Source organism: Corvus brachyrhynchos, unplaced genomic scaffold, assembly GCF_000691975.1.
Source record: "Corvus brachyrhynchos isolate BGI_N302 unplaced genomic scaffold, ASM69197v1 scaffold14, whole genome shotgun sequence".
Classification (NCBI taxonomy): Eukaryota; Metazoa; Chordata; class Aves; order Passeriformes; family Corvidae; genus Corvus; species Corvus brachyrhynchos.
The window spans coordinates 18,154,306-18,179,781 of NW_008239110.1; the positions used below are offsets into that span (position 1 = coordinate 18,154,306).

The 25,476-nt window shown below is 37.6% G+C and overlaps 1 protein-coding gene across 12 annotated transcripts in view; it reads left to right on the plus strand.

The window, feature by feature from the left end:
- EYA4 (EYA transcriptional coactivator and phosphatase 4) overlaps nt 1-25,476 on the plus strand; it is a 144,551-nt gene that overhangs the window by 1,191 nt on the left and 117,884 nt on the right. For 11 of the 12 annotated variants that reach the window (XM_017739759.1, XM_017739762.1, XM_017739761.1 and 8 more), the window contains exon 2: nt 14,989-15,090. In XM_017739759.1, the coding sequence (XP_017595248.1) occupies nt 15,058-15,090 (33 nt within the window). In that variant the 5' untranslated portion in view covers nt 14,989-15,057. Of the gene's footprint in view, nt 1-139; nt 685-14,988; nt 15,091-25,476 lie in introns of those variants that run through there. The other variant, XM_017739760.1, reaches the window with a different exon arrangement.

Below are 25,476 nucleotides of genomic sequence, written 5' to 3' on the forward strand. Positions count from 1 at the left end.
CCCCCGCCCCCGCCGCGGTCCCCGCGGCGCCGGCGGACGGGGCACGGGGAAGCCCCGGCGCGGGGGTCCCGCCGCCTTTTCCACCGGCAATGCGGGGACTTGTGTTTTGGTTAGAAAGCTTTTCCACGTGGGTAAGCCTTGTGTGTGTGCGTGCGTGCGGGTGTGTGCGCGTACTTGATCCCCGAGGAGGTAACAGGATTCTCCGTGTTCAAACCCAGTGGGCTCTTAGCCATTAATTTCCTTCTCCTGCTGTCATTACAGACACTTCCAAAGTCAGATACCCGCGGAGAAACGCCATCTGGGTTTCACACGGCGGTTCTCCCCGAGCCGCGGGGTGTCCGCGCCGTACCCGGCCGGACACAGGGCTGCCCGGGGTGCAGCCCCGCGGCGCCTTCCGCCGGGAAGGGAGAGAGGGATCCCACGGCATCGCCGCTGCCAATCGGTAGTTGGCATCTAAAGTTTCATTTACATTTATGAAACTGCCGCTCCGAGCCAAGCAGGCGCGGTGCTGCCGGCTCCGTACCCGCGGGCAGGGCTTGCAGCCGAGCACACGGAGGGACACGCTGGGCTCGCGCGCGGCGGTGTGAAATAGCTGGTATTTTACAAAAATCCCGGAGGCACGCTGTACCAGACAAGGGAGCGCCTTGGCCGGTTCCAGTTTAAGTATGAAGTCATGCTAGAACAGTAAGGAACCAGTATTTACAGTTTTCTAAGTTTTGTTTTACGTGTTGCATTTGCGGAGACTAGAAAGCGTATCTAAGATAAACTAATCAGCAGTTTAGATCTAGAGGGAATTATACAAAGACGGCATCTTTTCTGTTTGGCAAATAGATTTTCTGGTCTGACCTCACAGTTGGATGTTTGAAGCATGTACTTTGCATTAAAGCTCAGGCCATATCTTTGTTTCATTTCCTTAACACTCAAAAGGAAAATTTCGCAAAATTGCTGCGGGTCTGACTTTTTCTCCTAACATTTCTGAAAATGGTGCCAAATAACAAATGCCTGCATACTTGCAATATATATCATACTGTGAGTAAAGTGGAAATACAGACTGACATTTCTCTCTCTTCACGGTGATTCTTTCTCTGTTTGACGTCTAACATTAGCTGGTCTGTATCTGAAACAGCTCTGTTTGCTTTTTTTTTGAAAATTGTGGTATTTATGTTACCAAATGTTCTTCAACCAAATTTAATAGAAATGAAAGTGGAGTAGGTTGATTAATCTTTTATGTACCTTTGTTCAGATAATTTGTATGCAGTTATTAATTGTTACATGTATATGATGGTATTGATAATAAATTTAGTTGAAGGTTACTCTTGCCGGATTTGTCTTTATTAATGGCCTCACAACATTTTGCAGCATAAATTTATTCTGTATGGATTATGTCAATGGAATAAATAAATTCTAAACAAGCAATGTATTGGGTAGGGCACTAGTGGGTTCTCAGTTAATTGAAGTTCCCAGTTAAAATATTTCAAACAAGGCAACTGTAGAAATACAGCTATAGATAGTATCATGTGGCATATTTTTAGCATCTGATGCAAGTGTTAAAGTTTAACTCTTTAAACTTTATGCAACTCTTTTAAACCTTATGCAAGTCCTAGAATTAATGTTGATCACTGGCATTTGGTGAGGGAAGGTACCTGTCTGTTTCCTTGTTGAAGTGGTAGTATTGGACAATGTTGTGTGCAATCCACTAGTGCTAAAATTTAAACAGCATTTTACCCTCTTAAATACAAAAGTTACCACAGAAAGAAAAAAAGAAAATCCTGGAATTTCTGTTAAACACTCTAGGACACAGCCATTATTTTTTTTCTGTGTTATCTTTTTCCTTCTTGAAAGTAGGGATTTTATGAACTCAGGGTAGAGCAGGTCTCCCTTTTTATAAGGAGCGTTTATTCAGCATACTTCTATATTGCAGCTGCTGATCATATTTCATAGAGCTGTTAAAGCACTTAAAAACCTAAAATTAGGTACTGTCTGGTAGTAAATATTTCAAATCACTCCTTGAAAAACAGGCTTAAAAAAGAGACATTTTGAAATATATCGTTGAGGAAAAGTAATCTTGTGTTGCTCTTACTCGGTGCAATACTAATCTAAATCACTGATTTCAGCACAGGGTGCTTTTTCCTTAGGTTTTCTTAATCTCTCGGATTTTTATTGTGATTTTATGCTGGCTTTATTTGATATCATAACCAGCTACTTTGTTCAGGCTATGTTTATGACTGCAACGCTTGAATTAACAGGTGTCGAATTAACTTCTAACATACCTGTGCTTCTAGTGAGTATTCTTGTGACATTAAGAATTGAAACGTAAGTTTCTTCACTTCCTGTGTGCGTGTTTCTGGATAGTTGTTAGTTGCAGAAGGTGTACACTTGCTTTTTTCCCAGATTTAGGATGAGTTAATTTACAGATTACTATTTTCAAATTGAGGGGTGGGGTTAGGTTTGTTTTTCAGTTGAAGCATAGGAATAGGTTTATTTGCTCACTAGGTTTCATTTTGGTACTCTCAGGGTTTGCAGGAAAAATACAAACACAGGGGCATCAAATTAACAGACATATGTCGAGCTTGTCAAGTATTTTTAAAGCTTTTTGGAAGTTCACCGCTAAACCAAGTCTGGTAGCAGCAACACTCAGATGTCTTTGTTTTTTCCTTTGTACTTGGGAATCCAGTAGTATTTCTGCTATCTAATATATCTGTAATCTTCTTGATATTTTGTGTTAAAAAAACCCAGCATTTATGGTATGCAACTGGAAGAAGAGTGTTGAAATTCAGTCACTGACCCAGAGGTTTATAAGTACGCCTAATATGTGCTATTTTTCTTTTTTGGATTTGAATATTGTGCAAATGTATGTCCCACTTAACCTTTTTCTGTCATTGAAAAGTGCTAATTGATCTTGCTGACCCTGACATAATAGTATAGTTTGATATTCGAAACCTTTCAGCTTTGGCATGGCCCTTTTATCACCCCTGAGATTTCAGGGCACGGTTCTACTGAAGGCATAAACTGCTACTCTTTGAAAAATTAAATAAAAATGGTTATTAAAAATAAATTATGGTCTTTTAAAGCTAGTAGATGTCTTACCTATCAAAGCCTCAGGATTTACAATATACATTAAAAACTTTCTGCTTTACTTCTATGTATTAGGTGACATTTTAGATGTTGCTGTACAGAAATCAGATTTTTGTGAAATAACTTTTTGACCAATTCCACACTTCTGTGTTGCAATGTTATTAAATCTGTCATTAAATCAGAAGTGGTTAAAGGAACTTGGATGCATTTTGCAGCGCAAAAGCTCAGATAAGAAGAGTGCTTATATGTCAAATAAATAGTAAAATCCTTTTGAAAAGGCAATAAAACTCACGTTTTTAGTCCACATTGTAGTTTGCAATGCTGCCAGAAGGATTGCTTTTGGGATGCCTGTAATACAGGACCTTAAAGGCAAAAACTCTTTTACAGCAGTTTCTTCTTTTTGTCTCTAAGCCTGAGAAATGTGTCGAATAGCTGGCTGCCTTTTTGCTTTAATGTTAAACAGTGAAAATTACTTTGATGATTGACTATCCTATATTGAAATGTATCACTGGGCAGTCTCAGTCACAGGATCATATAGGCTAGTTATCAGGCTTTTGAGCAAAATGTCAGATGCTAATGGCTGTCAGAGGAATACTAAAGTTTAAGCATTTTATTTTCAATATGTTTAAAATTTCCTTATTTCTCTAAGGGAATATTATAATGACTAGTGATTATCTTCAGAACTTCTCACTCCTTACACCAGTGAGACTCTTTTGGTCTTAGGCTGTTAGGCTTGGGTACTACACACTAGAATTTTAGCTAGGCTGCAATTATCATGGATTTGAAAAGAAGTTTGGAGGATTTCTGTGCATGAATTCCTTTGGAGCTCTATGCCTTTTTCCTAGACCTAAATAAATAAGCACTGTTACAATGATTTTTCATTCAGTAGATGTTCGTAGATCTACAGTGGAGGGCAGTTCAGTTGGATGTAATTTAAATGCGGTCTCTGAAGACCTCTGTCTGTCTGGGCTGACTGAATACTCTCTTTGCACTAGGGTTGTGCTGGACTATAAAATTTGACCAATTTGGAGCAGAAAATTAGAAAAAAGACCTCCCAAGGCAACCTGAAAAATATTCACATACAGAAGACTGATTTTTGCATAGTTGTTAACTTTTTATTTATGCATTTAAGTTACTATGCACTAGATTTTTTGGCAGCATTAAAATTAACTACTACTGTGATATGACCCAGTACAAGTTCACATTCTCAGAAGCGTAAAAAATTATTGCTGCCTTTTTTTTTTAAATTGGGTAGATCAGCGAGTAACTAGTCTGTTCTTGAAATATATATAATTAAACCACAAAAACTTAAATTAAAATACCATGTAGGGTCTGATTTAGACCATAAAAGTAAAAGAAATACAGAGCTGAGTTTGCAATTTTTCAAATAATTCTCCTCTATGACTGTGTGTATATAACTGTTGAAATCAATGCTGGTGCATGAGGTAATTGGAAACTTAACTTGATGTTTTGTGCCAGATCCTTAGCTGTTGCAAATTGGAGTAGGAATGCTGAAATTACTGGAGTGGTCTCACATTATGCCAGATGAGTATCTAGTCCTCTATTCTTAGTTCAGTCTGCTTTTTTGGTGGGGTATTGAAATATGTATTATATGTGTGAGATCACATGCAGAGAGAAGTAATCCTGCAATACTTAGGGAAAAAAATGGGAGTTAAGTATAAACATCCAAACTATATATTTTTTTCTTCCATTTCAAGGCATTTTTATACTCCATACAAGGCATTTATATGTTAGAACTTTTTTTTTTTGTAGCATTTTATAAATGACCACAGAAATGCCTTTTACAGTAACTGTATTCTTGAAAATGATGCAGTTAGAAATATTGCTAATTGTCTGTATTGTTTTAATTCTGTTAAGGCAACTTTGTTGCTCAAAGAAATGAGTAATCAGGTTATGCTTATTCAGGGACATTTCATGAATCTATTCAATCTATTCAAAGAAAGGCATGAAGTCCGTTTACCGTATTAAAACCCATCTGGATGTTTCTTTTTATTTACTGTAGTATATTCCCAGAACTCCACAGAAAATGAAGTTTATCTTACTCTGACGAGAGAGCAGCTACACCAGCCTCTGTACACTTCAGTTTATGCATCCTGACATCACGCTGTATGTGAGGTCCTTCTTCCAGCTCTCCCGAGTGTCCCAGCATAGACATGGTTTCACAAAGCCAGGCACAGCTCAAGGAGATTATGCACATTTCCTCTACCGGTAAAGTTCTAGCAACACAACCCAAACTCAACCTAGCATTTCTGTTCTGGTCTTCTTAACACAGCGAACTGGGAAGTTGACAACTAATAGGGCTGAATGGTATAGAGGTTTTCACAAATGCAGATATTATATTCTGGGAAAGGGTCTTGAAAATAACATTTCCTGTTACCCCAAGGCAAGATTTGGGACTGTGGCAGATTTTCCAAATGGGAAGATTAAAGTACTTTTCCACTCAGACACCTATTTTTTATGTTTATTCTAATCTGGCATGGTAGAAGGATCTAATATAATGTTCAAATTAACTTTTTTCAGTTAATTGCTCCTTCAGAGAAGCAATATTTTTGTGCTCAAAGTGCCATCTGAATCCTGAGCTCACTGTGCAGCAATATGTCTGGGAGTCACCTGCAACAGGAGGTTTTCAGCTGAAATGGCTAGATAATGTGTTTCCTAGTCACTTCTGGTAGCTAGTTATCTATGATTCAGTTTGTTTTCCAATTTTCTGATTAAATGATAGTCTGATTTCTGCAAGGGCTAGATGAGCAGTCAAATTTTTTGGCATAAAACAAATGAAATAGAAGAGTTTGCTCCCTGATAGTTGTGAAATCGCCCAGCTTTTTGAGATCTTGCTTAGATCTGCATTGAAGGAAGTCCAGGATTGGAACAGCAGTTTGAGAGATGCTGTCAAATCAGGACTTAGTCTGGAATACTTTGATAATAGGTCTGTAGGAAGAGATCCATCATTTTGCTGTTTTTTGCGTCATTATCTAGCAATATTGGTTCATATAAGCATCAAGAAGTAACCTCATGTGTGACTAACCCTATCTGCAGTCCTACCTCCGTCTGTTTCCTGTGGTAGAGGACAGAAAAGTGTGAAGCCATGGTTTCACATTTGGTGGCAGCGCTTCCAAAGCAGCCCCTTAACCCGCCTCTGCCGGCCACTCGTTTAAGTTGGATCTGTTCCTGCTGTGGTTCACAAACAGCTGTGCTGGCAACGAGGCAAAGGTCGGAATGAGTGGCAGCACCCGTGCTGCTGAGCCTGGCAGCGGTGCTGCAGAAATAGCTGCAGAACCACAGTCTCCGTTACCTAATCTGCCACCTCTATTAACTGAAGTGCAGGGTTCAAGTCTGCGGGATAGGTGGAATTTTTCAGAATGAAAACATTGCCTACAAAAATGATCCCTTGATCTTAATCAAAAGGTTGTGTTGATGCAGGGATTTTTGACTAAAACTGAAGTAGCTGCAAATAATTTGCAGATACATGTGCAAGTTAAAACAATAGGGAAAGTGCTGGGGCCTTTGGAGGGGACAGCTGTGATTTTCTTGAAGGAAGGCAGGAGTTCAGACATGATACCAGATGACAGAACTTTTCCAGATCTTTGCACTGCTGTCCAAAATGTGGGCTTGCAGGGAACAGGAGGAGCATAACCCCAGTAGAAATAGGACGTCACTGCCAAGGGCTGCAGCGCTCGTGACAGGCTGCATTCTTTTATCACTATTCCCGGGGAAAGAAGTGCAATAATTTCTCAGAAGTGGCCATTACATAGCTGTCACTGTAGACAAGTGCTTAATTTATGGCAACTATTTTTTATTAGTCTCCACTGTCACAGAGTATTAACTTACAGGCTATCACATTCCAAATGACTTTTTTTATGTTGTTCCCATATAACACTGGAATATGCACACTATTCCGCATCACGGGTTTATGAACACTCAGGCAAGCCAAACCAGCAATATTATTTTTGATGTGAGTACAAGTTTGATTTCCAAAGATAAGCGTAGTGATGTAATAAAGTTCTGTAAGTCTATCTTGAGTTGACATGACTTTTTGATTAATAAAGTTGAAGGATACAAAATCAACTTGGCACAAATGAAATGGATTAAGCAGCAAAATAAAGCATAGATTTCACAAATAGTTACTTGTTAACAAGTCTTTAAAAAGCATGCTATTACAAAGAGTTTTTCATGGGGCAATCATCAAATTAAAACCTATTTATTATTTTACTGGTGACACAAGATTAGTAAGTTCGACAAGAAGTAATACCCTTGATTAGAACAATTGCTGACCCAATAAAAGATATTTTTCTTCTTACAAACTTCCTTATACTTCTGTTGTTAGGCTGTAATGCCTAAAGTACTGCTACTACAAAGACTGAGGGGTGGGTAAATAATGAGGAGTGCAGATTGATGAGAGTAGTCTGGCTCGTTGAGCAAACTGAAAGCAAGAAAACAGTATGTACTTCCCTACAAGCCAGCAGTTTATTTAAAAAAACCCCAAACAAATGGAGGCCATAGCGAATAATAATGATGGTATTGTAGCCAAAAAAAAGGAGTACTAACTTAAACTAAGTACTCAGCAGAGTAGGAGGGGTTACATTATCTGTGTAGGTAGTACAGGTGCAGCTACTACTGTAAAGCTGTACCCTTTCTTAGCTTTAGAAAGGTAGTTTGAAAAATTGGAGGTTTCATATTTAAGACCAGAGGAGTAATTAAACAATTGGAAAATGTTTCTTCCAGGGGATTAACAAATTTTAGTTGATCAAAGGAGAATCTAACATAGTTTGAGCACAGCTAATAAATATCTAAATGGGGAAATGTGGTAAAGGATGCACTGTCAAAACAGTAGTTTTAGTTAAAATCTGAGAACAGCTGTTTTTCACAATTACTTTGTGTGGCACACTTACTGCGGGCTCAGAGTAAAAGAGATTTGCCTGTAGGATTGCGAGCTGTTCCACAGATGTCACAACATTTCAGTTACCTATGAGGACTGCTGGTGGGCCAGGAGCTGAAATGAGTGCAGACAGCTCATGTGAGGATCAGCATAAAAAATGTAGATTACACAGGACATCTGGTATGGCGTTTTGCATTTGTGCTGGACAAAGATGGTACATGGAAAATTTTCTACTTTTCAGTCATTGTGTTCTGATGGTTTCAGTTTGACTTGATGGCTGGGGTGCAGCAGTGTTAGGTTTGGTGAGTAATAATTGTCATTCTGTTCTGTCAGAAGCCACCCAAGCTGCATGCTGGCACCAGAAGGAGTTCCATATTCTGGGACAGTTCTGCATTCACACTTTTTGTTTCCCATTGTTCATGGAATGAAAAAATAACACTTTCTCAAATGCAATATTTAGGGGTTACTGTCAAATTTAGTTAATAACATTTCAAACCAAATTGCCCAGACTTCTTTTGGGTTGGTTAACTTTGTGTTTCTTTCTGACATTCAAAATGTTCCATTCAAGAATTTCATGTGAGACATTTGGCAGTAACAGGAATAACAGCTACTGGACAATGACTCTCACACGTAAAAAGGATGGGCATGCTGCGAACTTCCTCCTTCATCAGGATGTTTCTAGTAATCCTAGGGAGTATCTGAACTTCTACAGTAACTCTCATGGCATCCTCATACTGTTGAATACACTCTTCAAACTGTGGCATGGTTTTTAAAGCAAATAGGATCAAAGGTACTGTGCTGTCACAGCTTTCATGAATCCATGTGGCTGGGTTCTTTGCATCAAGTTTTTCAGCCTTGTAAAACTGCTGCTTTCTTTTACCTTGTGGATATGCTCATTTTTAGGTTCTCCTAAATTCTAGAGTGTTTCTGTTTTAGAAATAGCTTTTTTTTTGTTATTTTATACTAGTTTTGTGTCTCAAGGTTTTTGAGGGGGCTTTTTGTGTATAAAAGGTAAATTTGACATGCTTTTTTGGGGAGAGGGAAAAATAAATAATATTTTCAAGTTGACAGTGTGTTTTTAAATACTCTGGCTAACAAAGTATAGCCTTTTTCTTTCTGTTTTCAGTGGCATGTTTATAAAGAATTGAAATGTTTTATTTGTTTTATTTACAGCTATTTCTACAAAAAAAGAGAGAATAATTGTCTCAGAAGTCAACCAAAATACCAAATCACATGTAGTAAAACCCAAAATTGTTCCCCCTAAAAAAAATCTAATTGTTTAAAACATTGAAATGGCCAGCTAGTAGGAAAACAAAATTTTAATAAAAAATCTTAGCAGAGTATGCTTCTATCTGTGTCATCTTTGCGTTACTTGTTTGGGTTTTGTTTCTTTTCCCTGTAAACCACCTTGATTTTCTCTTTATTTTTAGGGGAACACAGTGGGATTCTAGATCAGACTTGTTTATAAATCAAGGACAGAAGTCTCAGAATTTGTTTTATTTATTTCTATCTGGAAAATTCTGTAACTGATTAATTTGGAATGAGATAGATGAAGTCTGTGTAGCTGCATGCCTTCTCTAAGCATGAGTGATGAGGTCCTGTACAGTTGGGAAGCCCCTAAGCGTCAGTGGATTTGTAGCTCTGGTCTCAATCTTGACAATTTCACAGTGCTAGGATAAGGGAGGTACTGCTGAGTTTATAATTCTATATTCTTAAATTTAATCCTTCTTATTCATTGCACAGGTATGGGATGGGAGGGGTAGGAAGAGTAGGGGAATCAGTTTTAGTTCACATTTGAGTATCTATAAAGTTGGTAGCCAGAGTTGCAAGAGATAAATGCTGCACCCTGTTCTTCTACCTAAAGTAAATGAGATCCAGTGCTTACAGGTGTTTGCCATTTGCCAGAAAGCCTTTCTGTTTTCCCCATTTTTTTTGTGTTGCATAATGGTAATGGGACAGCAGGCAGATCTATTGTCATCGACACTTTTAGTTTCCTACCTGGTTTACGTACTTAACTGATGCAGGGACATCATGGTCTGTGTTGCTCTGCTTTGTTTGTCTTGGTGCCTGTTTTTGATTGGTACCAAATGGTTTTGTGGTGGTGTGACTTGTTTCTAAGTTGGAAGTACCTGATGCGGAGTGGGAATACCATCTTAATTTTTCTTGAATAAAATGTCCACAAATGCTACACAAGCAATGCCACCCTCCAGCAAACTCAGTTCAAGGAAGAAAATTACGCAGAACTGACAATTATACAAATATTCATTGAAGACCATGCAGAAATTGCAAGACTGTGTCTAACAAGTGTATAGTGACTTGCATGGAAGTCAATAATTTGATCTGAACTTTGAGGAGTTTTCAGTGTGTTGCGGCTTGATGGCATGAATTGTGTCTGTTTTGATTACTGTGTTTAGTGTCTGGCATGAATTCATGTGCTCAGAAAGGAAGATGGAAATAACAACTTATATCGCAGTTACAGATGTGTAATTTTTCAGGAGAGGGAGAAGGTAGAGGGAAGCTAGATGAGCTCAGAACTGTAAATGTGTGGTGGGTGTTGAAGATCCCATACCTGTTCTTGACATGCATCTTAACCTAAGATCTGAAAATGACTGAAAATATCTTGTGTCAGCAGAAACAAACACTACTTCATCTCCAGCAGGCATCGTAGTAAGACTCTAAATCTAATAATGTCTGACATTGCACCTTGAAGTTTATGAACTTCAGAGGCACATTTTCTATATACATTAGAATATATACCATATGCCCAGTTTCGACATACGCATGTTCTTATGCACATCCACGCTGGATACATGCTGGAATGAGAACACTGAATGGGTCTTAAAAGGTGTCCTGTGCAGCCCCCTCCAAGTAGCCAGTATGCTGTCACCCAAGTATTTACTGTGAAAATGAGGGCTGTTTGTAGAGAAAGCAGATGGGTGGTTCTGCTCGCTTTTCGGGACATCATGGAAATTCCTCCCGTATTCCTTCCCTGTTTGCAACAGTGTGTGTGGTTAAAACAGGCAGGGTATTCATCTGTGTAAAGTTGCATGAGTTTTTCTGTGAAATCCCAGCATAATTAAGATTATTCAAAATAAGGAATAATCTATCTTCTCTATTTAAGCAATGCATCTGCAAATGAAAATCGATGTAGGCAGGTGCTCAGCAGAACACAAAACCCAGGGAAGATGATTTGCTTCCATCAGGGCTTGCTGGAAATGCCTGAAGCTAAAATTGGTGGTACATGACAGTATTGCTGTCCTCTCCACTGCATGCCAAGGGGCTCTGATGAGGACGGAGCTCAGATTTTCGGATGTCACTAATATAGAAGTGGGTCCTGGATGTGCTACAAAGGATTCCAGAATGCTCTAAGACTTCTCTGAGACTAAAATTCTCATCCTCAGCAAGTTAAAAGTGGTCTGCAATCAAACTGGTCCAAAGACAGCCATATTTAACCCTCTTCTGGATGATGGATTCTTCTTGGAGATCCATATCCGTGTCTGGCCGACAGGAGGGCCTGAAGCAGTCTCTGAAATACTCTTGGGAAACATGAAGATTTTTAAGACTGGTTTTCACCTGTGGGTCCCCAAACTTCACATTCTATCTTGAGCTGGTGGAAGTTGCAACACAGGATCATAGTAGACATCCCATAGAAAATGAAATTGTATTACATTTTCAGTCATTTATAAAGCAGTGTGCAGCAGATCCTCAAGTAGTTTATTTTCTTTAACTTATGTGTGTATCTCTGGAAGGAAACACATGTTTCTCCTCATGGTCAAGTCCTGGAAGTTGCAGTTTAAATTTGATGAAGTGTTTTATTCCCTCAGATAAAAATAAATAAATAAAAAATTAGATTTAAATGCATTTGCTGATGAGGAAAGTCAGGAATCCTCCTAATTAAGACATTTCTTAGAAAGGTAAAATTTTTATCTGGGAGCATAAAACACTTCATCAGTTTTAAAGCCACATCTGCAAGGAGTGGATAAAGAGGAGAAACAGGCATTTTTCTTCATTCTGGCTTGTCTGTGAGTTTAAGACTTTTAACAACAGTTTTAAAAATATTTAAACCCAGTTAGAAACACTTGCAATATAATAGGGATAAGAGTGCCCTCCCTCCCTCTGTTTTTAATCTGGTTCTCTTGATGGAATAAACTACAAGGTTGAATTGGTAACTGGATTATTGCCTCATAAAACAGCACGAGGTTACTATTATCCTTTAATTTTATATCTTTACTAGGGAGTAATGTTGGTCTTATTTAAATCACTGACTTCTCTAATGGTTTTTCTCCTCTTTTACAAATGTATAAAACTAAACCCTAAAGGATTTGGTCTAAGTGCAATTGGCATAAGTGCCATTATAAAAATCTTTGTGTTAGCAGTTGGTTATAATCAGCTGCTTTAACTGGGCTCAGAATGCAGCAAGTTTCAGCTGTTGATAGGTAGAATAAAACTGATAAAATATTATTTCTGAATTTCATTTTAAAAAGTGCCATTTCCAGTGAGAATTCTGAATTTTGAGAGAGTATGAAGATGAACTTCATGGAAACTTATAATTTAGCACGTTCATGCAAACAATATATTTAACATATTGTGTATCTCTGCAAAGATTAAAAAAAGCTTGTCTTTGTCTTGCAATTCAGTAAAGTAACTTCGAAAATTCAGGAAAACTTAGTCTTTTTTAGGAAGTGACTAATACATGTGGGATATTTAATGATGCAATCCAGTGAATGCACCCATCTGAATTTTGGGACACAACACCTGCTGTGAGTAAATCATTGGCAGGTCTTACTAATAAAACTCCTGTTGGATTTGTGTCACCAGGATGTATTTAAAATATTGATACACTGTTGTTTTAGGAAAAATGTGACATCCATCTGTTGATCTCAGTGTGCTTTGATTAAGCACCCATCAATAAGGAAAGAAGCATGGGTCTATCTGTTATGGTATTGCTCTGTAGTTGAGTTATAGTTGAGTTTTATACAGAAAGTGGGGTATCTGTCACCTTTGGTGACCTACTGACAGAATTACAGCATTTACTGTTTGAATGCAAGCCAGGTACTGACTTTTCAGTCGCTATACTTAGAAACTAGTCAAATAATTTGTTACATATTTTGTATTTTGACTATTTATTTCCACAGACAATCTTACCAATGCAATAAAGTGAACACACTACAAACTTTTAATTAAATAAAAGCAGATTTTATTTCAAGTTACTAATGGAATATCTTAGTATTGGTTGTAAAAATTCAACTCTGTGTTTGCAATTGCTTCCTTTGATTGGGACTGCTGCAGGCAATGCCATGTAGAGCTGCTTTCTCTTAAAATACCTATTGATCATGGCAGTCTTCTTTCTGAAATTTGCCTATAATGGGTGTTTCAAAGAAGCCTTTCAATTCTCCTTTTAGCTTCATCGAACAAAGACTGGAGGAGATATTTACAAACACAAGAGTGTGGGCTCCACATTGACCAAAAAATCACGGGAAGTGATTACAGTTTTGGTGAAGGTGTTGTGGGGGAAGACATTGATGTCTTGGATCCCTCTGAAATTGAGAGGACACTAAAACCATTTTGAAAAAGGAATTCTTTTCAGCTGTGGTGAAATACACGTAACATGATTTTCTTGCAATTTGTCTTTTCCTTGTCTAACATCATGGCAAAAATTAATGAAATGTGAATAATTTTGAAACTTCAGCAACAGGGAAGAAAGACAGGAGGTGGCAGGAAAAACCGGGGTGAAATTGAAAGCAAGGTAGACTGGGGCTGTGCATTTGTGCATTCTAATTTGATATTAGAAAATATCTAATGCAAAACAAAATTTTTGGGAGTTACATTTTGGGGAGTAAGTGGAGGTATGGCAAGTAAGTTTCACTTGAGATTAAGAGAGGCAGTGTTCACAAGGCAATGCAGGGCAGTGGGTGAGAATATGTAGGCGCCGTGGTTTGTTCCATGTAGGTTCCATGGCTCTGGCTCCTTTCAAATATTCTGCAAATGCCAATACAGCTGTACATTGTTTGCATTTATTAGTGCTTGCTGGTCAGAATTTAAAACAGAGATCCATAATATGCTTATGATACTGGGCATAGTCCCAGGTAGTTCCTTGTTGTGCCTTCTTGATAAACAAATCTAGGTATTGTTGTTAAGCAAGTCCAGGATGTTTAGGTTCCTTAATGTATGTGTTTACATATTGATTTTTTTTTAATGTAACATGAGCTTTGATTAATTATATGATTATTGCATATATGAAATATTCCTGTCTTCTTTTTTTTGGTTCTAAATTATACAAATTTGCATAACTCCAAAACTGATCCTTTCTGAGAAAGGAGATAGTAATATAATCATGTGGCTTTATAGTTAAGGTTACCATGATCATTCACAGGTAGAACTCTTAGAGAATAGAGTTTTCCTGTTGAGGATCTCAATATTTGATAAGAATGATTCACCCTATTAGAGAAGGGGTAGACATCGTAGATAATTAGGATAATGTCTGTCATTTAGCACTTTGTAGGGACCTGCATTTTATAAACCACTTTGTGAGTTTAATTTAATCCTACAGGAATTTAATGAACCTGAGAGAGGGGACTCCATGCTGATAATTGCATAATAACCTATTTTTCTGCCAGACACTTAATGGCTAAGAGGTTATCATTAAATGTGTATTAAGCAGTTCTCTTCTATAACTGTCTTTATAATATGTTCTCTCAAGGGTTTTCGTTTGTTGACTACTTAAACAGCTGCCTGTATTCAACATTTTAGCTTCTTTATTGGTTTGTTTTCATAGTTTTTTTTTTCTGGCAGGAGTCAAAGACAAGTTCCTGTTTCTGTTGATGTATTTTAGATAGTTCCTAAAATAATACCGAAGGTGTTGAAGCACTTTAAATGAAATTAGTCTTCGCATGGGAACTTTGCTTCAGGTTTTAGCAAACCACAACCTCAGTTAGGCTATTTGTTTATTGAAGATTTGGTTTTGAAGTGAGGACCATAGACTAACATGTCATTTTTTATCTTCTTTTTTAATTTAGACTACTGAGCTGTAAATTGAAAGGAAGATAATTTCTGCTTGTGGAGGAAAATAAAGGTGAAAAACCTCAATGGAAGACTCTCAGGATCTAAGTGAACAATCAGTAAGTACAAATGTTGCTAAATTGAATTGAATAAATTGAACTCTTTCAACCAAGTTGTGTGAAAGGATTTTACTGTGGATTTGAAAATTGTAGTAAGATCTGGGGAAATCTTCTGAGCTCCTAGTTTTAAACCTTTTAGTTTGTATGTTAAATGAGTGGTTTTAGTATTTTTTCCTTGTTGAAATGAAGAAGATCTTTGTTATATAAGTTTTTGCAGAACTACAATTGCTGGAGGGATATAATTAAGCTACATTGGAAGAATAAAATTTTAGAAATGTGCACAGTGGTATACCTTTTTCAAATAATTGCATTAAAATGTATATCCATGGTGGTCTGTCAGTTTTGGCAAAGCAAGGGTTACCAAAAACATGAACAAAATATTTCAGATGGTCAGACTGTGGCAGATGACATACATAAAGTTTTTCAGCTTTCTCTTGGCTTTCAAGGGGCTTGTGAGAATTGGCAATCTATCTCCCTGTCCCATGTCAGAGGGAGATTCTTCTTGTTGCTGATGGCATTTCTGGGAAAAATGGGGTGGATATTTCTTCTCCTTTTTCCTTTCTTATTTTTCCTTTCCTTTAAGGATGTCATCTCCAGACCTCCTTAGCACCAGACTGCACCAGACTCCTGAGGAGACAGCTCCAAGCAAATTCAAAGCTATCTGGGCTTGCCAGCCAATGTATTGGCCTTGTTTTTAGCATTTTAATTTTCTACTGTTTCTTACTGGTCACAATAGGGACACATTTTGCCAGTACCGTGATCCCTACGATTCTGAGTTTGGGCACAGTGTACTAAAGATGAACAAAGGGATTTTGTCTTTCTGACTTGCTGAAAGAGGTTATCCATGCAATAAACTAGTTTGAATATATATATTTTTAGAGACTTTTATGGGTAACACAGGTGAAAGGAAGTGGGAAAAGTTGCATGTATTTCTAAAATGCCAGTAATTTTCTTTAATAAGGAGTACTTTTCTCCTGGCTGGGTAGCTCCTATCTGAGACTTTATCTTGGACTAGAGTTTTATTACTGATTTTAAATGGTACAGGACTGGAAAGTCTTAACAGTGTCTTAAGTCCCCATGGTGGTACTACTTGGGACAGCTGCACGTATTTATGTATTTAAAGTGTTCCCAACCAAAACTTTAGAGCCTGTAAAAGCTACATGGCTTTGTAATTTAATAAAGTTTTATAAAGGTTATAAAAGATTAGGCAGAAGTTCATCTCTTGCAGTCTGAGAAACAATTTTTCTGTTGACTATTCATGGTGTGGTTATTAATAGGAAGTAGATGAGCCAGTTTAGCTTAGTGCAAAAGCACCTTTTCATAGTAGTTAAAATGTTTTTGCAGCACTGGATGCCTGATAAATGCCTATTTCAGAAGGTATTTTACTACCCTATCATACTATAATCTCTGTGGTACTTCTCGTAAGTGCTACATAGCTTTATGTTGATATGTGAAAACAGTCTGCAGATTGCAAATTGAGGTGAAATCTGTGCTGTGTTGCATACAGAGATAGGATTTGATGTCCTTAAGAAATGTCACAGAAAATCATGATTCAAGACAAGTTTATTCTTCTTACTCTTCAGTAACAGTGTCAGAACTTGAAGGTAACGGGTGGGAGAGCCATTTCATCACTCCCTTCATCCAGGTGGGCACTGAGACTAAAATCTCACCAAGATATTGGGCACTGTCCTGGGAAAAGGAATTGTGTGAGGCCTGTCTGCCTAGAGCAGGCACTAAGCCTTCATCTCCCAACTTGAAAAGCCATTTCACTGTTATATCTTGGTTAAACTCCTCTCTCAGCCAATAAAAAAAAAAAAAAAAGCCACAGGGCATGTCTGTGGGCTAGAGATCCCAGGAAGCAGGAGGCTTCGGTGGTTTAAACGCTAAGAAGGTATCAGATGTATCTGCTTTTAGTATAGTTGTGGTATTTTGTACTGGTTAATGTGTTTTATACTGGTTGGTTCCTTAAAAGCCACAGGGCATGTCTGTGGGCTAGAGATCCCAGGAAGCAGGAGGCTTCGGTGGTTTAAACGCTAAGAAGGTATCAGATGTATCTGCTTTTAGTATAGTTGTGGTATTTTGTACTGGTTAATGTGTTTTATACTGGTTAGTTCTGGGCAGTTTCTGCTCATCAGGCAGGATTTCTGGTTCTTGACAAGTTCGGGATGCATAAGTACTTCATTCCAGCCTCAAGATTTCTCTTTGGGAGCTAAAGGCATAACATCATGAAAATTCATGGAGAATAAGGATCTATCCTCTGTTGCGAGTATATTAGATTGTGTGACTAAGCATGAGTGCAAGGTCTGTGTTCAAACTTGTGCTGGCACCTTGGCTTTGAATAGTTTAGTCCTTGGTTACTTTGAAGACTGCCTTTCTCTGCAGCTGAGATGCATTAGAAGGTGTTTGCTGTTGGGTAGAATGTTTGATGGACAGTTGAGTTTTCTGAAGGGAAAGATTCCTTTATTTGATTAATTTCACTGGGCATTCTGTTAAAGAATCTTTCATCCTTGGGAAAAGAAGCCAGGCACTGTTCCTTGGTACAGTGAACAAGATTAATTTTCAAGTTTTTATTTAAAGAAAGGAAATCATTCTAATTTTTGCCAGTAGATCATCCTCCTGAAGCATGATATACTGTGGTGTAGGTTTTATTCTGAATCTTCTCCATAAGTTTGAGATCACTATTATTATTTTAACTCAAAAAAAATACACTAACAAGAAATTACTGATTTTGTGATTCCTATCCTGAAAGTACATCAGTTAGGTGAAACTTATATGAGCAATTCCACAACGTCCGTGTTGCCATATGAGAAATAAATTCTTCCCCATTTGTCTCAGAGCAATGACCACACACTGCTTCAGAAATCTTAAGTGCTCCCCTGTTCTCAGAGCCTCTAAAGAGCTGTTTGACTGAATTGAGCAGCTGCTGTTTTCTGAGATGCCAGCTTGATTAGATGTAATATATATACTATTTATTGCATTATGTCAGTAATTTATTTGTTTTTCCTATTTTTGACCATGAGTCAGTCTACTTGCCTAATTGTTGTACTGCAGAGGCTCTGTACTGAGAAACATGTTGTGACCCCTTTCCTTTGCCTTCTCCTGTGTGTCAGAGGTGGGGGAATCAAGTCTTAATCAAGGTCATTGAGCGAGAAAAAGAGTAAGAATCACAAGAGAGTTTATTACACTTTGGCTTTCCTGTCTTTACTCACAACTGAATAGGTAAATAGCTCTATTTTGAAGAGCAGCAGGAAAATGATGCAAGTTACTAGCTGATGCAGAGGTGAGCTGGGATCCATCAGGTGCAGCTGAGATCCAGTGGATCCCTGCAGCTGGCATGGAGCAGGGATGAGGCCTATCATAACACTGTACTTCTAGGGTGGGTGTGTCCAAAAAAGCTCATGACTCTCTTTTTATTTCCAGTTCAGATGCAGGATATATTTGTACATCCATGCACAGGAAGGAAATTTTCTTTTCATTTATAGGAAGGCTCCATTTAATAGTATTTTGAGTGAAAAAGAGGAAAATAATAAGACTTGTATTTCACAGACAGAAGAAAATAACCAAATGGTCCTTTTCATGTTCTGGTGTGAGGTCTGTTACCATGAACAGGCTGCTACTTACCAAGCAAAAGAATACTTAAAACCGCATGAAGTAGTCTTACATGGACAGATGAAGCTAGGTAAAACCATAGTTTTAATAACTATGTTTGCCATAGACTTCATGCAGGCCAAGTGAAAAAAAAATTAGAAGGTATAATAAAGCACATTAGATTTTTATTTTACAATTACTGCTCTCCTTCAAAAAAAAGAAGCCGATTTTTACTTTTTTACTGAATACTGACTAGAATTTTTTGGTTTTTTTTTTTTCAAAAGATGCGTGTTAACATTTCTATTTGTTTTGAAATGGAAGAAGAGGAAATTTTACAGATCTTGTATTTATGAAGAATCTAGCAATAGGAAAACAAAAGTTTTTTAACACTGAACTCGGAGATGGTTTAAAAAACAGTAATTTTTTAGCACCTGAATAGTCCTCTGGTGTGCCTTGATACAGCAAACACACTTCGGATTTTGAGAACTACAGGTTTACACTCTTTATTTTCTCTCTTTTAGTCATCATTTTCTGCTCAGTCTGTATTAGTAGAAGAACAATTTGGCTGCTAACTTGCTAGTTTAGGGTTTCAAAGGGCCTTATTGTAAACTGGTGTAATTTCATCCCCTGGCCCTTTTATATAACAGTGTGCATATTTAGATTACTTCATTTTAACCTAGAATTAGACAATAGATTGCAGTGCTGTAGGACAGGACACTAGCAGATGTGAAGCTAAACCTGAACGAACAGGTTTTTATTTTTGTGACATTTGGACAATCACCCCCCTTGTGCCCTGGGTAAGTTATTTGTTTTTTATCAGATTGTACAGACTGTTTTATCTGTTACTTGCATTTATGGCCCACTCACAGCTGGACAATCCTTGGCAACCTTTTTTGGACAGTGTTTTTTTGCCTGGTTTTGTTTTGTTTTAATGTGTGAAGCTGTCAGATGTGATCCCTTTGCAGATCAGTTTTCAGCTGCAGCTACTTCTTTGTTGCACGAGCCCTGTACCTGCAACCTTTAATGTTCCCCACCTCTGGGGTGGGCAGCCTACTAGCACCCTAGGAACTTTGGCTGGAGCTTATTGCAAAGAAATGAAAATTAGTTTGAACTTTTAACTGAGTTTTAAAATGTTCTATTTCACTGCTCTGCATTGCAGCATAGCATGCTGTGGTTCTTACCTCTGTTATATCAGGATTTGTAGGACTTGGAATATTACAGGCAATTCATCCTCTCAGGTTAGGGGTGTTGCTTGAAAGAGATGTCTGGAAGTTACCTGGTCTAGCTTCTGGTCATGAAATGCTGGCAGCATGCACAAGTACTTCAGTTATGAAAGCAAAGAACAGTTAAATCAGTAAGTGAAGAAATTATGGATTTAGTAAGAAAAAAAAGTTTCCTTAATGAGTGATTACATGCTTTTAATTAAAATCGGTCATTGAAGAAAAATGCCATAACTTCAAGTCAGCTGTAATAGAAAGTAATGAAAAACCAGCCTGTCTTTTGGAAGGTTTATTTCAGAGTATTTTTGAGAGTTGCTTAGATATTTTAGTGCCTCCTTTTCACAGACACAGCGACTGGCACAGAGAGGTGGCTTGCTGTAGAGGATCTAAAGTTATCACCCATTTTGAGTTACAGTAGATCAAGAATAAAGTGTAATACCATAATTTCTTCTCTGTCATCTAATAGGAATTTGAGGTAGAAACATCGCTGTTTTTCTCTCTCAGCTGCAAGACTTTTTCATGTGACATGACAACTTCTATGAACACATACTCTTTTTTTTCTCTTTCTTTTGCCCTCTACCACTTCAGCATTCTGTCATTTCTGTACAATAATCCACCAGTGTTAAATTTGAAGGCACTCTTTTCAAACTACATTAGTAGTTTTATATATATTTTATTTCTCTCATTTAGCAAATGGGACAGACCAAATGAGGCAACACTCAGAAGCAATTAATGCATTTTGACATGCAGAATAAATTGAGTTGACTTGTGTGTCGTATGAATTGCATATCACTGGAGAAACAGTTTGGCATCAAAAACACAAATGTTCACTGTTGGCATACATGCAATAGAAATTTGCATTTTTTTCTGAGTTAATTAAAATTATGATTTGAAAGCACTTTTCTTTAAAAGCTAAGTAGGCACTATCTTAAAAATGTATCCAGGAGAATGCAACAGCATAATATCCATGGCTTGTAAACTTGCAAGATGGGATGAGAAGACGGCACAGAAACAGAAATGCTTCTGTCATTGTCACTGGCACGTCTCCTCTGGTTCAGCTCTCTGCCTGTCTCCTGGAAGATGTTACCACGTCAGTATCACAGGTTTAAATGGAAAGGCACTGTATGGGCTTTATTTAATAACAAGGAAAACCAATAAAAGAAAATGTTTTGCTGTCACATACTGTCCTTGGACGGCTGACAAGGACTGACACATAGCTACTATATAGTTTGTTATGGCTGGTATTTCTGGCTCCAGAGAGGCCCCAGACCAGAATTTTAGGGGTGGAACTACTCGGGAAAATTGCCACTGCCATAAACTACATGAACTTTCCTCATCTTCTGCACAGGGGTCTCCAAGGTTCCTGGAGCATGAAATTTTCTATTACTAGTGATGTTATAGCCCTGATGCTATATGAATATCAGAGGTGACTTCTATTGTATTCTAACAGATAACACCACTAGAAAAAATAGTGGCAGAAACTTGCAGGTGGAAGAAATTGTCTTCAAGGCCCAAAAACTGGGCCAGCTTAGACCTTTTTGAATCTTCCACAAGGACCTGTTCACCTAAGAAAAGCTTTGTATCTATGCATGCATCATAAGATTTGGAACATATGAGTCAGTCTAATAAAACTATTAGCTCTCTCTATAAATGGTGCTTTTTTAGAATAAATCATCAGAATCGGACAGACACATTCCAAGCCCTGCAGATGAATTTTGCTTGTATGATATGACACTTGTTCAAGCATTTAAAATACCAAATTTATAAATGCTATGCTTTTAATTGATTTCAGTATTGAATTTTAACTTTGAATTGCTCACAAGATTTCCAAAAGCATTCATGTCTGTCCAATTTGTGAATGCAAAATGAAAATACAAGTTTCCTTAGCAGAAGGATTGTACATCAGCTTAAGCTTCTGATTTTGACAGTGTCCAGGTGAAGCTAATGTGTTCAGAAATACTTTCTTCTTCAGTAAAAAGGGGTCAGGGTTTTGTAATGCACACAAAATATTCAACAACATGACAGTAAATCAATCTTCTCTAGCTTTTTCATTTTGCAAGGGTAAAAGCCCTGTGCCTTCATGCCTATTAAATAACTAAGTCTACATTTTCACATGAAAAGCATGGATTACACCGAACATACATTTGGTTTATACTCATTTAATTATTGTAAAAAGTCCAGATGCAGCAGCGTGCTGAAGAATGCGTGGGACTTCGGGGATGTGATTAAGCCCACTTGAATCAATGGGATTTTTCATGTGCTTTAAGTTAGGCAAGTGCTTAAGTACTTTTCTGGAAAAGGCTTGGAAATACAGTACAAAATAAAAGCAATAATTTCAGAAATATTTCACTGGCAAATACATCTGAATGATTTGTGGCTATGGCTAATATTTATTCAGCATCATGTAACAGTCATGGTTTCTTTCTTCTCCTTATAGTAATTTTTATCTGAGCTCTGCCTCTGCATCCAACTGGTTGACTTGCAAGTAAACTGGTATTAAAAGAGAAGAATGGCAGGGAGGAATGGAATGTTAAATAATTTTTAAATAATAAAATAACACTTGGCAAAGAATCTAATTTCATATTTTATAAAGCATGTCTTAAACAGATTGGGCATATGCAGACCCATTAAACCACACTCTCATCCTTGTCCTCTTTTATATTAGGTTAAATCTTTAGCAATGTGAAGAAGAAGTTAAAAACATGGAAATATTTTGGCTGCAGTAAATGGAGAGAGTTTTGCCGTAATATAACTTAAGGCAGAATTTGTTCTGGAGGATCCCCTTGGGATAACAATGTGAAACTCATATTGTTTATTTCTTTATTTATTAATTAGTTAAATAATTAGTTTTAAGATTGTTTTCATCCATGCTCTTGAAAGCAACACCTAGTGCTCTATGGGAATATTGTCACAGTAGAATGCTTTGCTTCATGTCAGCACTTGGACTTCAGTGATCATGCTTTAGTCAAAGAGGTCACCAACCCAAATATGAAGCAGCTTGCATCTAAGAGATCCAGAGTTTTGTGTTGGAGTGTTACTCTTGTAAAGGCAAGCTCTATCTGAGAAACCAAGAAATTAAGTGTGTTTAAGTGAAGACTGAACAAACCCTCTCTTAAATGTGGCAGCAAATATAGTTTATCTTATCTCTCCCTTTCTTTTTCTGTGTTATGTTAACAGCAGAGGAATGCAAGTTAACTGACCATGATTTTTTTGACTTTTTGGCTTGGTTTTGGTACTAGGAGCAGTGACTAAAGGGATTTCTGTAATGAAAAAGCACATCTTTTATAGCACAGGTCTTTAGTGGTTCCTGCTTTTGTGAAACCATACTTGGCTTTAAATTTTTAGTCTTCGGTCCTGAGCCACATGAAATTTTTTTTGTATGATCCAGTCAAAGTATACAAGAGGAGGAACTAAAGCAAACATCACATTTCTGAAATGAAAAAGAATGTTTTTCTTTTTTCAGTTACCAATGCTGTTAAAAAATTATACAGGTTTTCAAGTTTTGGTTTGTCATGCAGTCACCTTCCCTGTGGGAGTGCTCACGGCTTGTAGTAAAGTGTGTTGGGCTGCCACCTGAGCGCTTTGGGGATTTACATAGTAAAAGCCCACAGCCTGGGAGCTTGTGTTGCTGGACACGGCAGTGTAGATACTAAATTCCATCCATTAAAAAGTCAAATTATGCTTGTAGTTTAAAAACCAGTAATCAGTGCTTTAACTGTTTTTCAGGGATTCTTTTTACTGACTCTGAGCAAATAGGATTCGTGCATTTACCAGCCCAGATAGGATCAAGTGTGAGAAAGAACTTGATCACTAAATAGTGATCCTCATAGTAGCTCTCGAGCAGTTAGGAAAACCTTTTCTTGCTCTTTTTTCCACCGATTCAAAGATTCATACTCTGTTAAAATTCTTCCAGCAGCACATTGAATGCAGCACATTTCTTTCCCAGCAATTCAGGCCTTTGCTTGGGTGGAATGGGCTGTCATTTCCTTTCCTCCTTTTTAGTTTGTTTTCTTTCAGTTGTGAAATAAGCTTGATAGTATGACAATTTTTGAAACAGTGAAATTAAAATAATTCCATAATGAAATGTGGGGAGTATTTCTATCATTCAGTGGGTTTTACCATCAGAGGGAGTAATGTGTTCTATAGTTAATGGTTAGTTATATTGGTATCCTACTTCAACCACTATTAAATGCATTTATATAAACAGCCTGGCCCTGACAGGCCCTGATGCATTTGGTGCATCCGAGCTTCACATGCTTATTCTTGCTTACCCTGGTTGCCATGGACTGTTCCAGGATGCTTTTAATTTCATGAACTGGATTCACTCAGCCTTCCCTGCACTGGACACAGGAGCCTCTGTTTTCAGGGAAGTCCAGCACACATGAAGACTGAATGCTGTGCACAGTCAGTCAGATGCTGCATACAGGGTTATAAGTGTTCAGGAGCCTGAATCCAACTACAATTTCCCTTTATATACAGTTAATCATTTTCTAATACACACACTGAGCTACTGGTTATCAGCTTCCATTACGTATTTATTATCTACTTTTCAAGAGATTAGTTACTCAGGCTAAGCTCAAGTTCAGCTTATGCTAAATAATCTTTAGAGCTGTATTTGTTTATGTCTTTCTGTATGTACTTTTTCTTCCATGTAGTAATAGTGGTTGTGGTGGTACTGGAGCTTTGGTGGGCTACAGACATGCAGATATCCTGCTGCTTATCCTGTGATCTGTCTGCTGTCTGTCATGTTCTCAAATACATTGCCCAGGTCAAACAGCTTTGATAGTGAGTTTTCATGGGTTTTTTATCCCATCAATGTAAAACTAATGGTTAACCTGTAGCCTCTGTAATGTGGCACCTGCACCTAGAAGTTTCATAAAAATTTCATAAACTAATTTTATGCTCATCCCATAGCTTTGAAGGTGCAAGAGTGAGTTTGTCATTTCAAATGGAATGTTTATTAATAACTGTAGTAAATGATAATTTAAACCATACTCCTTGGGGCATCACAAGTGAAAATCATAGGCTTTCAAGAAGCTGATACCATATTTCATTTCATGCATAACTTGCTTTTAAGTCAAGGAATCCAGAGTTTAATTAAGTGAAGGAAAACTATACATTTTCCTTGCAAGATAATAGATTTAGTCTGAAGATAACTGCAAATTGAAAGTAGAATTAGAGGAAATAGTCTCTGTAGGATCAAGGGCAGTTATGTGATGCCTCATTGGGTGATTGTTCATAAACTCTTCAGTTCTTTCTTCTTAGTACTAGAGTTCAGTAGTACTCAGTTTTGATAAAAGCAAACACATAAAGAATTAAAATTGCCCTGAACTTCCCAGGCTGAAATAATACCTAATTATTAGGTAGGTAGAATTAGGGTGGAATTAGCTAGCATTTTGAGAACCTTATACTGAACTATTTACTGAAAATCTCTCAGTTCATGTAATTTAAACTGCATTTTATAATATGTCTATTGTTGCAGTGGGGATCCTGCAACACGCATATATCAAACCAGGAGTCCCGTGGAAAGGAAATATATACGGACAGACAGATTCTTGATAGCTGTTTCAGAGATGTT